The sequence below is a fragment of the Heteronotia binoei genome, chromosome 5, assembly GCF_032191835.1.
Source record: "Heteronotia binoei isolate CCM8104 ecotype False Entrance Well chromosome 5, APGP_CSIRO_Hbin_v1, whole genome shotgun sequence".
Classification (NCBI taxonomy): domain Eukaryota; kingdom Metazoa; phylum Chordata; class Lepidosauria; order Squamata; family Gekkonidae; genus Heteronotia; species Heteronotia binoei.
The window spans coordinates 53,056,137-53,071,834 of record NC_083227.1 but is presented as its reverse complement, the minus strand read 5'-3'; the positions used below and the strand labels follow the sequence as shown (position 1 = coordinate 53,071,834).

General features: G+C 42.0%; 1 protein-coding gene across 32 annotated transcripts in view; it reads left to right on the top strand.

Annotated features, from left to right (window-relative positions):
- Positions 1 to 15,698, top strand: part of MAGI1 (membrane associated guanylate kinase, WW and PDZ domain containing 1) — a 736,174-nt gene that overhangs the window by 654,823 nt on the left and 65,653 nt on the right. For all 32 annotated transcript variants that reach the window (XM_060239488.1, XM_060239486.1, XM_060239490.1 and 29 more), the window contains one exon: positions 5,398 to 5,429. In XM_060239488.1, the coding sequence (XP_060095471.1) occupies positions 5,398 to 5,429 (32 nt within the window). The remainder of the gene's footprint in view (positions 1 to 5,397; positions 5,430 to 15,698) is intronic.

The window sequence follows — 15,698 nt, the reverse complement described above, 5'->3', positions numbered from 1 at the left end:
AGAATCTGTGCAGTTAAAAAGTCTCCCTCCCCCACCTTTGACATTTCTGTGAATTGGAAAAAAACGCTTGTGGTCTTTCCTTAGTGAAAAAATATTTATTTATTGTGTTCTTTCCATAGAAGTATAACAGTGTTCTTGCTGAAGAATAAAACTGAAATTAAAGAATAGCCACTGTTTCTGTTGTTCAGTTGCACAGTTGAGTTCGACTCTTTGTGACCCCATGGACAATGTCACGCTCGGCCCTCCTGCCTTCCACCATCCTTCGAAGTCTGCTCATATTTGTGTTTGTTACATCAGTAATGCTGTCTAGTCATCTCATCTTTTGCCTTCTATTTTTCCCAGCATCAGGATCTTCTCCAGTGAGTGCTCCTTTCTCATTTGGTGGCCGAATTTTTTGAGCTTCAGCTTCAGCATCTGACCTTCCAGGGTCAGGGTTGATTTCCCTTAGGACTGGCTGATTTGATCTTCTTGCAGTCCAAGGGAATCTCAACATTATTCTCCAGCACCACATCTCAAAAGTATCTGTTCTTCTGCGCTCACCCTTCCTTATGGTCCAACTCTCACAGCCATACATTACTACTGGGAATACCATCGCTTTGATTATACAGACTTTTGTTGGCAGGGTGATGTCTCTACTTTTTATTATCCTGTCCAGATTCACCATAGCTGTCCTCCCAAAGAGCAAGTGTCTTTTAATTTCATGGCTACAGTCACCATCTGCAGTGATCTTGGATCCCAGAAATGGGAAGTTTGTCACTACTTCCATGTCTTCCCCTTCTATTTGCCAAGATGTGATGGGGCCGGATGCCATGATCGTAATTTTTTTGATGTTGAGTTTCAAGCCTACTTTTGTGCTCTCCTCTTTCACCTTTAGGCCCTCCTCACTTTGTGCCATTAGAGTGGTATCTGCATATCTGAGGTTCTTGATGTTTTTCCCGGCAATCTTAATTCCGGCTTGTGCTTCATCCAGGACAGCATTCTGCATGATGTACTCTGCATATAAATTAAATAAGCAGGGTGACAATATACATCCTTGTCGAACTCCTTTTCCTAGTCTAAACCAATCAGTTGTTCCGTATCCCGTTCTGACCATTGCTTTTTGACCCTTATACAGGTTTCTCAGGAGACATGTGAGGTGGTCTGGTACTCCCATCTCTTTAAGGACTTGCCACAGTTTGTTGTTATCCAGACAATCAAAGGCTTTAGCATAGTCCAGGGGTGGCCAACTGTAGCTCTCCAGATGTTTTCTGCCTACAACTCCCATCAGCCCCAGCCAGCATGGCCATTGGCAAGAAACATCTGGAGAGCTACATTTTGCCTACATTTGCCTTCTTTATGGTAGGCAAAAAAACATCTGCAGAGCTACAGTTGGCCACCCCTGGATAGTCAATGAAGCAGAAATAGACATTTTTCTAACCCCCAATAATTGTTTAGTTTTCATTTTTCCTTAATTATATTATATTTGTAAATATCTTTTATTTTTGAAATAAGAAAGCAAATAAACTTAACTTTTTGGTGTTCTTTAAATTTCATTTATTTATTTTTCTGTTGCACAAGAATGCTGTTGCAGTCTTGCACAGAACAAAAACAATACACTAAAATTATTGCACTGTCACGTTTTTTTTAATTTTAACTTCTTTATAATTAGGCCTTGAATTCAGCAGGAGCGCACAGGAGCACAGTTCCTGAACCTTTCTGAGGGTTGCCTCTCCTCCTCCCTACCTACCTTGCCCATTGAATAGTAGGTGCAGCTGCATAACAATCCCTGGATGAGCTCCACCACTTATTTTTCTACAAAACTACCCGTTTATAATGCACATTTTCTGGAAATAAAACTTTTAAAACTATATTTGATTCTTCTATCTAGGTTTCAGATCCTGGTTTGACACAACTAATCTTGGTTAGTGGTTGGCTCATGTTCACATAGTCACATTAACTGTAATTCAGTTTAACTAAACCATGGCTTCATGTATGACAGTGGTTCTTATTAAGTCCTAGAGATGAGAAAGGGCTTGACTAGAGCCACAGTTGATAGGACTCAAATTTCAGGGTTCTTTCTCCACCAAGCATTCAGAAGTAACTACAAATGTCAAATTAAGTTAGAGTCCAGGGCAGTGTTCCCTCTAAGCTGCAAAGTCTTGTGAGCAAAAATTCTACTTTGTGAGCTACTGGCATTAGAGTTGTGAGCTACTGCATAAATTAGTGTGCTCTGGGGTCATACTTCCTGAGCTAAGGCAAAAATGTGTGAACTGGAGGCTAAAAAGCTGTGAGCTAGATGGTCCAGTGGCACCTTTAAGATCAACAAAGTTTTATTCAAAGTATGAGCTTTCATGTTCTCATGTAGACATTTTGAGATGTAGACATTTTGAGACAAACCAAGAACAAAATATCTCAAAATGTCTACATCATATTAGCCTGGAGAGGAGGCGGCTGAGAGGTGATATCATCACCATCTTCAAGTACTTGAAGGGCTGTCATATAGAGGATGATGTGGAATTGTTTTCTCTGGCGCCAGAAGGTAGGACCAGAACCAGTGGGTTGAAATTAAATCAAAAGTGTTTCCGGCTCAACATTAGGAAGAACTTCCTGACCGTTAGAACGGTTCCTCAGTGGAACAGGCTTCCTCGGGAGGTGGTGGGCTCTCCTTCCTTGGAGGTTTTTTTAACAGAGGCTAGATAGCCATCTGGCAGCAATGAAGATCCTGTGAATTTAGGGGGAGGCATTTGTGAGTTTTCTGCATTGTGTGGGGGGTTGGACTAGATGACCCTTCAGGTCCCTTCCAACTCTATGATTTTATATGCTGATTCTCTTTTCCACCCTGTCTATAAATGTCAACAGTTTCCCTCTATTTCATTGTATCTGAAGTGTGTGTGCATACTTTATTCTGTTGCTTCAGATAAACATGGCTACCCCCCCACCCCCAAAGTGTAGAATTGTCTCTTCTAAGGCAGCAGGAGCACAGTTGGGGAGGGAGCCAGTCATTTCCATCATTTTTCATGAAGAGGATGACCTCTAGTAGCTGAGCATGTGAGGTAGTACTTATATGTCACAGATCTTCTGTCAATATCCTTTGGTATACCATTATAAGTCAGCCTTAGCCACTCATCTGTCATACATATGGGGGTATTGCAAGACTATTCTTTACTGTGCTGTCGTACTGCTTTCTTGAGATAATTAATGTAAGCACTTTTAAAATACTATGCAGATGATTCCTGTTATCAGCATGTATTATTTGTGTCTTATTTGATTCTTTGGAAGCTGCTGCATATGAAAGAAAAAATGGAAAGGTGGTTTTTCTAGAGAGTGGTAGCACCTCTTAGTTTGCTACAGTCATTCAGTCACTGTCAACAAACTGTTTTCATGTTTGCTATGTGGCAGTCAGTCATAGCTCAGGACGACTTGTGCCTGTTTGTTGGTATTGCAATAAACAGTAAAATACTATGCAGATGTGTATGTGATACACATAAGCACATAAGTGACAGAATCTGCAATAATTGTGCGTTTGTGTGTGCACATTGGCTTGCTTTTTGCTGTAATGTATCAATTGTAGGCCCCTGTTCTAGTTCGCTAGCACTTTGAGATTCTCCATGTTTCCTTCTCTTACTACTACCACATGGAAGGCCCACCTGGATTGCTTTCTAAATTAAAACTTGAGGCAGCTGTAATGCAGACTCTAGTCAAAAGAATGAATGTGCAGGCTGAAGGGAAATAGGAAGCGTTGCTAGGCTGCTGTTAGACAATGCTAGATTTGCCACATGTATCATAAGTCTAAAACAGTGACAAGACTATTTAGGGCAAATGACAAATGTCTCAATGACTAACAGTGACATAGAACATGTGAAAATGTAACAGTGCAGTGGGCAGTACAACTGCAACAGAGCATAGAAGACACTTTAATTTGTTATTAGTCACTGCTTGATGTGCTTTCTCTCTTTATACTTTGGAATTTTGACGTGTACATGAACGTCAGCTGACTTGCCCATATGGGTACTAGTGATCTGTCAGGTAGCAATGAGTCAGTATGGAGTCCTGTTTCATTATCACAAACCCTTGTGTACCTGTTGTTTTTCCTCATTATTACCACTTGTTCTCCCTCAATATAGCATTGGTTAGAAATGTGTTTTTCACCTTGTTGCATGGAAAATGTGTTAAAAGGAAAAGAAAGCTTAATATTCTCTAAGTACTTCAGTTTTTTAAAAAGGAAGATTTCACATGGTTGAGTTCCTTTGCACTTTAATACACAAAATGGGGGATATATTTCTGTAACATTACTTTGGCATTTTGCTCCACTGTCCCCTTCCCTCCAATTTCTGAGGTAATATCTTTGCAAACTCCCCTTCCCTTTTGGCTTACATTATAGTTTTCCTTTATTATTAATCACTTCCCATAAGCTTCCACTCATTTACAAATGGGGATATTATGCTGGGAAAAGTAGTGGCGGGGAAATTCTCTTCCTTTGGTTTACCACCGCCAGAGAGCAGATGATATGTGGCAGTTCTCACAGAGATGATCTCCAAAAGGCAAAATTTCCTCTGGGCTTCCCCTCCAGAGCCTTAAAAGTGATTTCTCATTTGCATTTTCCTCACTATAAATTTCTTGGAAAAACTCCATCCCCTTCCCCCCTCCCCAAGCTAGTCATTCAGCTCTCTGCATCCCGTTGGCATCTGTGACAAGACCAGACATTTTTAAATGTGCTGCACTCAGTAGAACCTTCCGATGATGGTCTCCTCTTATAATATCACACATTGGACTTGGCACCAAACTTAGGGTTCATTTCCATTTTTTTAAAGGGGTGTATAAACCTTATGCACCTTTTGTTCTCCCATTATTGCTTTGCTTCACTGAGCATCTCATTTCAAAAGCTTGTATATAAAAACCTGTCTCTTCAAACAGAAGTCTGTCTGTCTACCCATCTCTCTCTCTCTCTCTCTCTCTCTCTCACCCCCGATTGGTTTGATACATTTGACAAGCCAGTCGCGTCAAAAGGTAATATCCTTGACTTAATTGTAAGCTAAGACTCTCTTAATCCAAGGGAACGTTTGAGATTCTGTCCAAGTGTTCAATTTCCCAGGCCGCTGAGGTCTGTGAATTTCTTTCTCCAGCCTCCAGGCTGCTGCAGCACAAGTCAGCATAGCTAATGCAGATAGATCTCCTCCCCCCACCCCATGCTCTCCCTTTCTCTCTTTCCCCTCCCTCTCTCCAACTCCCCCCCCCCCCCAGCCCTGTGCTTTGATTCGATATGAACAGACTGGCAACTCCGATGCTAGAGCAAAATCTGACATAACTCTGCAGATGGCTACGTTCGGATGATACACCTAGGATTTTTTTTTCTTTTAAGGAAGGTAATGATTTATGTGCTAATAATTCTTTTTTTTCCCCCTTGTTGCCATTTTTCAGGACTGCCAGCCCCAAAGAAGAGTCCAAAGTCGGTAAGCACTTTTCAGCTACTATACCTGTTTGATTATTTTTGTCTGGGGCATGGATGGGCGGTTTCTGGAAATATAAATAAAAATACGGTGTGGGAGGAAGATTGGTGTATGCCCAACGGCTGCTTCTTTCCTACCTCTCAGACCCCACCCCAAATCATTCAGTTTGAAAGTTGCTTGATATTGTTCTATTGCAGTGCTAATTGCTTTGCACTGGCTTGTTCTGAAGGAGGAGATCCGGGAAGAATGCAGTACGGAAATCAGATGGGGGGGGAGAGAGAGAGAAGCTTGAAGGGAGAGGGGGTTTGAATAGGATTCAGTGGAGTGGCTTCTACATTGCTCCTTCTGATGGACTGAGCTTCACTAGCACTTTTATGTACCCTTTAAAATGCCATTGTTTCTTTGTTGGATGGTTGTGAGGGGGAGGGGCTCCTTTTCAGATCATGCATGCTATCAGTGGCTTATGTTGCCTTTTGAAATTTCCCATGCAAGGCAGTATAATAATAATTAAAAAAAATCCTTAAGCCTGTTCCTTAATGGGGGGGGGGGGGGAGAGAACCATGCCACAGTCTGAATGTATCGTTCTACTTTCCAACATTTAGCTGCCTGAGCCTTGGAAGTGTGAGATGGTTTCTTTTGCTTTTGGAGGGCATCCTTTGTTGTTTTTGCTTGGATTTAGCAGCATTACTACTGCAGGTGTGGAATTTTTTATCTGCTTTTCAAGAGGAGAAGGTGGGGGAATCAATATTTCCTTGTCCTTGCTAATCGTGTTTCCTTGTGGGCGTGGCTACCTGGCTGACATGTGAGCTAATAGCTTGGAGATTATTGCTAAAAGTATAATTAAATCAGAAGATTTAACCACTCTTGGGGGGGGGGACCGAAATTAACGAGCTAGGGGCTGACAAGAAGAAGAGCAATCTATTTTATAACGAGTTGTCTAGAGGGTGAAAGTTTTACTGTCTGTTTGAAAAGGGAAGGGGGAAGCAAGAAGGAAACCTTGTTTCCAGCCAGTTTTCAGGAGGTAAGAATGAGGTTGTTGCAGTAGCACAAGATGCCGCAAAAACTTCCCTGACAGTCCATATCAGAGCTGCAAGATTTGTAAAGCCCCTGACCCAGTCCAACAAGAAAGATGAACAGAATTCTCCTCCTTCTTTTGATTCAAGTTTCACTGTTCCTCCAAAAGGAAAGCCCTGAAATAATTAATGTGTTTCTGCTGGCTTAGGGCTGTGCTGATTAAAGTCACATGACCTCAGGCCTCTACCATTGTCAGTTTGTATTATCGTTGGTGAGGGCGGAGATCACCATTTACGCTCAGCCTCAGATCCCACAAATGTCAGACCGTATGGGGTTTACTTCTGTAGCACTGTCAGGGAGGAATTCAGCCTTTGGTTCAAATGAAAGCAAGCGTGCAAGGGACACATAATTCTGTTGGGTTATAGGAAGAAGGGAAAAGGTGTATGCTGAGAATGGAAGAACAGTTTTCTTCTAGTCAAAGGGGAAAAATGATTTTTTTTCAGTCTTTTCTCCCCTCTGTTCCCCACTCTTGTTAATTAATTCATGTCAGATGGAAGGCTTAGCAGGGTTGATTGGGGGAAAGGCAGTCTTCCTCCTCCAAAGTCAAGTTAGAGAGAGTGTCCCCAACAGATTTGGAGTTGCCATGAATGCCTCTCTCCAGTGAATGGTGTTTCATTAGAAGCTTTAAAGTCTCGTGTGTGTGGGACCTAAATCCATTTAGAGATAATCCTTCTCTAGTGAACAAAGATCCTGTTTACAAACAGGTGTCTTTCAGGAGCCCTCCTCCCTTCACCCCCTTTTTCATCTTTTTCCTTCAGTAGAATTCAGTTGATCTCTGGAGACTGTTTCTTCAGTTTGAACCCCTTGGAAGCTGCATTTCTGGAAGCCTTTACCTTCCCTCCTCTCCTTAGTCTCCTTTAAAACATTTTGAAGCCCAGTCAGTGGTTGTCCTCTACTAGAAGAGGGGAAGTCCCCAGAAAACCTAATTTACCCTTTTAAAAAATGTTGAATACAGTGCATTCCATTGAATAGAATACATTCCATCATACAGTGTCTTATTTTTTAATGCAGCAGCTGTTAGATGTAGAGGTATCATTCCGTTCTCTACAGCATCCAAAACATTTCTCATATGGGAAGATGAAAATGTTAATTTTTGTAATGTAGACTAGACTTCTGTATTTTTAAATGGAGGAATAACAGAAATAAAGATTCTATGCTTGCAATATTGCTAAATATGGAAAGAGGTTGTAAGTGGATTAGAGTAGACATTCTGCAAACTTTCAGCATCAATCTTAATGGGAACTCCCCCCAGTTCAGTTCATGAAAATGGCATGAAATATTTTCAGTGACGGTTGCTATTTGTTGAAGCCAACATGTTGACAGTCTAGTGAGATGACGCAGGCATCGGAAATGCAGAGCATCAGCCCTTGGGGTCCCTGGAGCCTACTTACATGGTCTTGTAGTTGCATTTCTTTTCCTTTCTCCCCTTTTCAGTTTTTCTCCAAGAGTCCCTTAAAACACTAATTATTTCTTGATCAATAATAGATTAGCTGCCGTTCCATGAACTATGTGCAGCCAGCCTCGTGGCATTAAAAAAAAATAAACCAGACACACTCACACGCCTCTCCTGGTCTTAATGTTTTCTGTTGTTAGATTTAATTCAAGGACAGCAAGTTCAGCTTCAAAATACCTTCCAAATGCATCAACTTCAAAATACATCAGGACAATACCGGTGATGTAACTTATAAGAAAATTTCCTGGTGGTCTACTACCTCTGGTGGCCAAGCAGCAATTCCTAGCCCAGCAGCAGTGACAATAGGGGCCCTTCACTCAGATCCTTCAACAGCAGTGATAATCAGTATCATCAATTGTGGGAGGAAGCAATGGGTAAGCTAATGCCCATTGCTAGTTCTGCTGAAGTAAGTGTCCCCTTCAGCACTGGCCTGTAGTGCCACAGGGACATACGACTTGTTCCAAGGCCATTTTGATTTCTCAGTTCACACCTCTCCCCCATGATAAATCGCCAGTCAAACAGTGTAAGGTAGCAACTACTGGATACGACTGAAGGGTCATGTTTGTATGTTAGCAGTATATTGTATGAATCTGAATGGGTTCTGCCAGTACACCGAACCATATGTGTATATCTCCATGTTGCTGGTATTAAGCAGTGCCCACTTTGTTCAAGTCAGTTCTAGCCATGTTAAGAACTCACCCCCAACAAAATCCTGGTCAGAATTATCTTTAAACCAGGCAGACAAAATACACATAAGGTGGCATTATAGATTACAGTGAACATGTGCAAAGCAGGTGGTAGGAGATGGCCATTTGCTATGGTGTATGGGTTAGTCCAGGGGTGTCGAACTCATTTGTTATGAGGACTGGATCTAACATAGATGAGATCTTGAGGGGTCAGGCCGTGTTGGGTTGGGCCGAGCCATGTGGGGTTGGGCCATGTGTGTACCTATTTAAGATTAGGTAGCAGAGATAAAAAATTTATAAAGAACACAGACAAACGCAAATATATATTTTTTAAAAACTTAAAACATGCTTAAAACTTTAGCGCTCTTTGGTCTTAAGGATGCTTTCTTTGTATTTCTCCCATGGGATCCAGGGAACTGGGCAAAGGAATCTCTGGCTCTTTCCTTCCTTCCCCAGGGGACTGGGGGGAGCCTCAGCCAGTAGAGAAAATAGAGGTTTTGCTCTGTAGCTCCTGAGCAACTGAGCAAGCCTTGCAAAGGAAGCAAGAGAGAGGGAGAAGGAAGCAGATGACAGCCAGTTGCTTGGGGGCCTGATTCGGCCCCCGAACTGCATGTTTGACACCCCTGGATTAGACTGTTGGACTACTGTCTGGGAGATTCAGATGCAAACTCCCGTTTTCCATGGAAGTTTGTTGAGTGATTGGGCCAGATACCCACTCTCAGATTAGCCTTCCTCAGGGGGTTGTTAAGATGAGAAAATGGAGGAGAAGAGAATGATATAAGCCACTCTTGGTCTCCATTGGGGAGAAAAGCAAGGTGTAAATGAAGTAAATGAGTCAATTCCTTGTTGTGATGCCCCACTCCCAGTGTGTAATATATCACTTTGTTCAACATGTGGAAATTTCTGGCTTTTGTGGAGAAACTTTTCCATGCCAACAATGTCTGATGCTGTCATTGAGGTTCTCCATGAAGCTAACAACTTTCCACATAGCCAAAAGCACTACACAGTATAGCAGATGTGATGGACAGGAGGCTGTCCAGACCCTGAAAGGAAGAACAGCCACCCAGCTGTTTCATTCCAGAACCTATGGGAGTGCTGCTCCAGCATCCAATCATCTTTTAGAGGGGACTGGAATGTTAGTGGGAAGCACAGTGGGAGTTGGTTCAGGTTTGCCTCAACAAGACAACAGCTTGAAGGATAGCCCTAGTAGTGTGTTTTAATTCTACCTCTGGGAGAGAACAGAATAGCTGTTCACTGGGCCTGTCTCTGGTGATGGACAGACCTTGTACAGTTTAGTCTCAGTTTTGGGAAAGGTGTGGCTGCTGTGGGTGGAATCCTGTGTGTGTTTGTGAAAGGATCCAACCTTGTGGGTAGTCAGTGAAAGCCTATTTGTACCTGAAAACATTAAAGAGAATTCAAGCCACACTCTGAAGCCATACATTTATTTACCTCAGCCAGGTGTCTCCTTTGACTGTCTGGAAATCTGTGATGCTGGTGTAGGGTTGCCAAGTCCAATTCAAGAAATATCTGGGAACTTTGGGGGTGGAGCCAGGAGACTTTGGGGGTGGAGCCAGGAACAAGGGTGTGACAAGCATGAATGAACTCCAAGGGAGTTCTGGTCATCACATTTAAAGGGACAGCACACCTTTTTAAATGTCTTCCTTCCATCGGAAATAATGAAGGATAGGGGCATCTTCTTTTGGGGCTCATAGAATTGGACCCTCTGGTCCAATACTGAAAATTTGGTGCCTCTACCTCAAAAAACAGCTCCCCCAAGAGCCCCCAAAACCTCCAGATCAATTCCCCATCATACCCTATGAGAATCGATCTCCACAAAGGGAAAAATGAAGTGCTCAGCAGACGTTCTCCCCCCCCCCCCCCCCGTTTTCTGGCGACTCTGAAGTGATGGCTTGGCCTCTCTACTCACAAGTTGCAGCCAACTTCTTCCAAGTAACACAGACACCCCATCCCAAGAGGAAGCCTTTCTAATTGGAGACTGGAGCCTCCGGAGGGGGGGGGGAAATCACATGGTGGCTTTGGGGGCGGCAAGGAGACTGGGAAAGTGGAAGAACCCCCGCTGAGACCTGGGGATTGGCAAACCTATGCTGGTGTGTTCTTTGAAACCAACCTGTAAAGAAATACAACTTACTTGCATGCACCTCTTGCCTCAGTGATCTCCATGTCCTAACTCACTATAAAACTCACTGCAGTGAACCCAAAGCATTCAGACTGGCTAGCCTAATGGCATACTGTAACTTCTGTGGCCCCGGAAGGTAGGACCAGAACCAATGGGTTGAAATTAAATCAAAAAGAGTTTCCAGCTCAACATTAGGAAGAACTGACTGTTAGAGTGATTCCTCAGTGGAACAGGCTTCCTCGGGAGGTGGTGGGCTCTCCTTCCTTGGAGGTTTTTAAACAGAGGCTAGATGGCCATCTGACAGTGATGAATATCCTGTGAATTTAGGGGTAGGCATTTGTGGGTTTCTTGCATTCTGCAGGGGGTTGGACTAGAAGACTCTGGAGGTACTTTCCAACTCTATGATTCTGTGAAGAGAATATTTACAGTTCAAAACAAAGTCATAAGAGCAGGGCTTTTTTGTGGCAGGAACTTCTTTGCATATTAGGCCACACACCCCTGATGTAGCCAATCCTCTGAGAGCTTACAGGGCTGTAAGTAAAGGGCCTACTATAAGCTCCAGGAAGATTGGCTACATCAGGGGTATGTGGCCCAATATGTAAATGAGTTCCTGCTACAAAGAAAGCCCTGCATAAGAGGCTGTGCAGAAAAGGCCTGTCACTGCAGGTCATGTTAGGCTACCAAAAATAACTGTAGTTACCTGGATCAGGTGACATTTGTAGAGACACCATCTTTTGTGGTGATGCTTCTGGGTATAGGAAGCACCTTTAAGCTTTGAAGACCTTGCTCCATCAATTTCTTTTATTCTGTGATTTCAAAATGAAATAGCTAGATTTTTATATTTTTTCCACTACAACATGTCTTCTAACATCAAACTGAAATGTCATGATTTTCCATCTTTATGCAGTATACAAACTGCTTGGTTAAATGTTCATCAATATTTGGTGCATGTCATTTTTATTATATTTTTACTTACAGCATTAAATCTAGTTTAGTAATCTGTATATTTGAGATTAAAGGAAGGGGAGTCCATTTATTAACACTGATAACCTTTTGTGAAATCTGTGTCAATAGGTTAGCTACTTTGATTCAAAATAGTGATGGCAGGCCATCCCACAAAGACTCAACTGTCTTTGCTTCCTATAGAATTGAATGGATGGGAAAGAGAACACCGCTACTGCTGTTTTAGGTTCCCAGCTGCTGTGAATATGAATGCCGATACTCCTTTACAGAGACTCCAGCATAGAAAGGAAGAGAGAAAGAACAGATTCTGTGGAAATCAACTGTGATCCATGGGCTGATAGTCTTTTAGTTGTATTTTTAAAATTCATTTTCACTACCTACACAAGAAGGTGGAATTAAGAAGGTGGTTTTTCCTGTGGAAACTTTGCCGCTTTCTCTTTTTTAAAATCCCTATAGTCTCCTGTTGGAATTTCTTAATTCATACTACATTTATCATGTTGAAGGTGGCCTTGGTTTGGTTTCTATCCCTCTGCATATCACATCCAATCCAATCAAGCCTGCTATTGCCATTCAGCATCTGAACTCATCTTTATAAAGTTTATGTCTCTGGTACCTTGTGTTACATTTTATGGCACACATGGCCCAGCCCAACAAAGTGACATTTATGTCAGATCCAACCCTCGTAGCAAATGAGTTTGACACCCCTGCCCTAGAGGATGTGTGCATGTTATTGTTTTCTTGTCTGGCATATATCTAAATACTCCCTTCTAATACAGAAGATAAGGTATTATGCTTGGGATAAAGAGAGAAGATAAGGCATGGGGTAGAATGTTTGCCCTAATACCAGGTAGCTCAAGCTTCATAGACAGGGACCCTTGGGGAAAGACATTCCATTTCTGTATACACAGATGCATTGTACCTTACAATTACATTGTGTTTCAGTCACCATCGTAGCCATGTTGTTAGTGAATAAGATAAGGGCCATAGATAAAATAAGAAGGTAATGTTTTTGGGGGGGAAGAATTGCAGCAGGCAGAAAATGCATGTATTTGTATACCTGATGTAAAGTAGGTGCTTTATTAATGTTAATTATGTAATGTGCACTGCCTTAGAGCAAAGAATAAAGTCCAAAGCCCTAAACTGAAAATATTGCCAGTTTGGCCCAGAGATGACAACTTCATATCTTTCATACAATACAATAAAAATGGGAAATAGCATTGTGTCTCATCAATAAAATAGGTTAGTTGTATCTCATTTACAGACTTAAATGTTTATTCTGGATTAAATATCTAAAAGAAGCAATCTGTGAAGATTCAACAACATGCTTATGATTTCCCAACTACTCTTAATTTTCTTTTTTTTCTAAATATTGTTTCTGTTGTTATGGCACTAAATTGAAATTTGCTTTATTCCCAGTAGAATACACTGCTGAGGGCAGTGCATGGGTCATAAATACTGTCTCTTTTGTGAAACTGGCAATGCAGTTTTCTGTATAGCCTTAATTCCAATTTAATGAAGGGCTGTAAACAGGTTAGATTTTGAATACAGAAAGAATCTTCAGGTATTAGTAGTAGTTTTAACTTCTTTCTGAGCTATGTTTAAGTTAATATGGAACTTCTGTGCATAAATATGCCATTTTTCATTTATTTTAGTTTTTGTACGTATTTATTGTGTTTTCATCCCTCCTGTTTTCTTTGCTAGTTTTCCCATACCATTTCCTTCTTTTATAGCATTTTTACATCATCTTATGGCATTTCTGCTAAATACAATTCTACACTATTCACACTATATTCCACTTATACACCAAAAAATGGTATCTATGTTAACATTAATTTTACTTTTAAATGTCTTTATTTTGGTGGTCTTGGGGAATCACTGCAATTTTACCCTGAACACTTAGAAATCATAAAAGAAACTCTATTTTTCAAATTGAACCAGAGTATTAACAAAATACAGTAACATCCATAGAAATGTATAGTATGATTTCATATCTTCACACCCAGAGTATTACTTCATGATTACAGTGTACTGTTGTTTGTAGTAATAAGAGTTGGGGAGGGGGGGAGAGAATACAGAAATATACCTGTTGATTCATCAGTTACAATGGGTATATAACTGCCATTAGTTTTATCTCAGGTTAGGAGGGACCTGCATAAAGAATTACTTAAACATCTAGATTTTCATCCAAAAGAGTCATACCCTTACATATATTATACTGGGGAAAATTCACTACTGACTCTCCCCAGATGAATGTATATGCTTGGTACACTTTAGATATTATACCTGCATAGGGTTGCCAAGTCCAATTCAAGAAATATCTAGGGAATTTGGGGATGGAACCAGGAGGCTTTGGGGGTGAAGCCAGGAGACATTGGGGGTGGAGCCAGAAACAAGGTTGTGACCAGGGCTTTTTTTGTAGAAAAAGCCCAGCAGGAACTCATGTGCATATTAGGCCACACCTCCTGACATTACCATTGTTTCACACAGGGCTTTTTTTGTAGAAAAAGCCCAGGAGGAACTCATTTGCATATTAGGATACACACCCTGACACCAAGCCAGCTGGAACTGTGTTCCTGTGCGTTCCTGCTCAAAAAAAGCCCTGGTTGTGACAAGCATAATTGAACTCCAAAGGGAGTTCAATGCCTTCCCTCCATTGGAAATAAGGATAGGGGCATCTTCTTTTGAGGCTCGTAGAATTGGACCCCCTAGTCCAATCCTTTTGAAACGTGTAGGGTGTTTTGAGGAGAGACATCAGATGCTAAGCTGCAAATTTTGTGCCTCTACCTCACAAAACAGCCCCCCCAAGATACCTCACAAACAAGCCCCCCCCCAAGCCCCAGATACCTGTGGATCAATTCTACATTATACCCTATGGCAGGGGTGGCCAACGGTAGCTCTGCAGATGTTTTTTGCCTACAACTCCCATCTGCCCCAGCCATTGGCCATGCTGGCTGGGGCTGATGGGAGTTGTAGGCAAAAAACATCTGGAGAGCTATCGTTGGCCACCCCTGCCCTATGGGAATCTGTCTCCATAGGGAATAATGGAGTGCCCAGCAGACATTTCCCTCCCCACCCTGCTTTCTGATGACCCTAAAGCAGGGGGAGGGCCTCCAAACTGGGGGGTCCCCTGCCCCCACCTGGGGATTGGCAACCCTATACCTGCAGCATGAAATCTGCCTTTTTATGGGTTTGTCTCATGATGCCGTGTAACATCAGGGACTACGAACACATGGGTGGATCCAGCAGCTCTACAGTTTCTTCCTAATCATTTTCCCTAATCCTGGCTGGCTGGCACTAAGAACCACATGATTATTTACTTCCACACACCCAGCACTGATATTCACCAGTGTCACTTGATGAACCCATGGAAAAGTAGATTTTGTTCTCCTATTTTTGTAGCAAAGATATGCGGAATATTGAAGTCAAAAAAGGTTGGTTCATACCTGCAGAGGTGGTAAATGGTGTCATATAGCAACAACATTTTTTTTATCTTAATGCCACTTGTAAACTGGCTGATTAAGGCAAAAATAAGCATAGTTGATATGAGTCCCCCCATTGTTGTGTTTTTTTCTTTTCAAAATCAAAAGATGCAATTGGGGCGTCTTCATAGTTGAGTATTAGCTTGCAATACCCAACTGGAGGAAGGGAAGGAAGGACTGTACCCCATGAACCCTACTGTCAGCCCAATATGAAGCAGGCTTCAGGATGTAATGCAGAATGCTTCTTCAGATATCTTCACGAGCTTGTATTCACAAGAATAATTCTTGCCCTGACCTGGATAGCTCAGACAAGCCTGATCTCATCAGATCTCGGAAGCTAAGCAGGGCCCACCCTGGCAAGTACATGGATGAGAGACCTTCATGGAATACCAGGGCAGATTTGGAACTTGGAGCTTGATATGCCATGGTCTTAGAATACTTCATTGGGTGGAGAGTAGAAGTGAATTCATATTGTCAAAT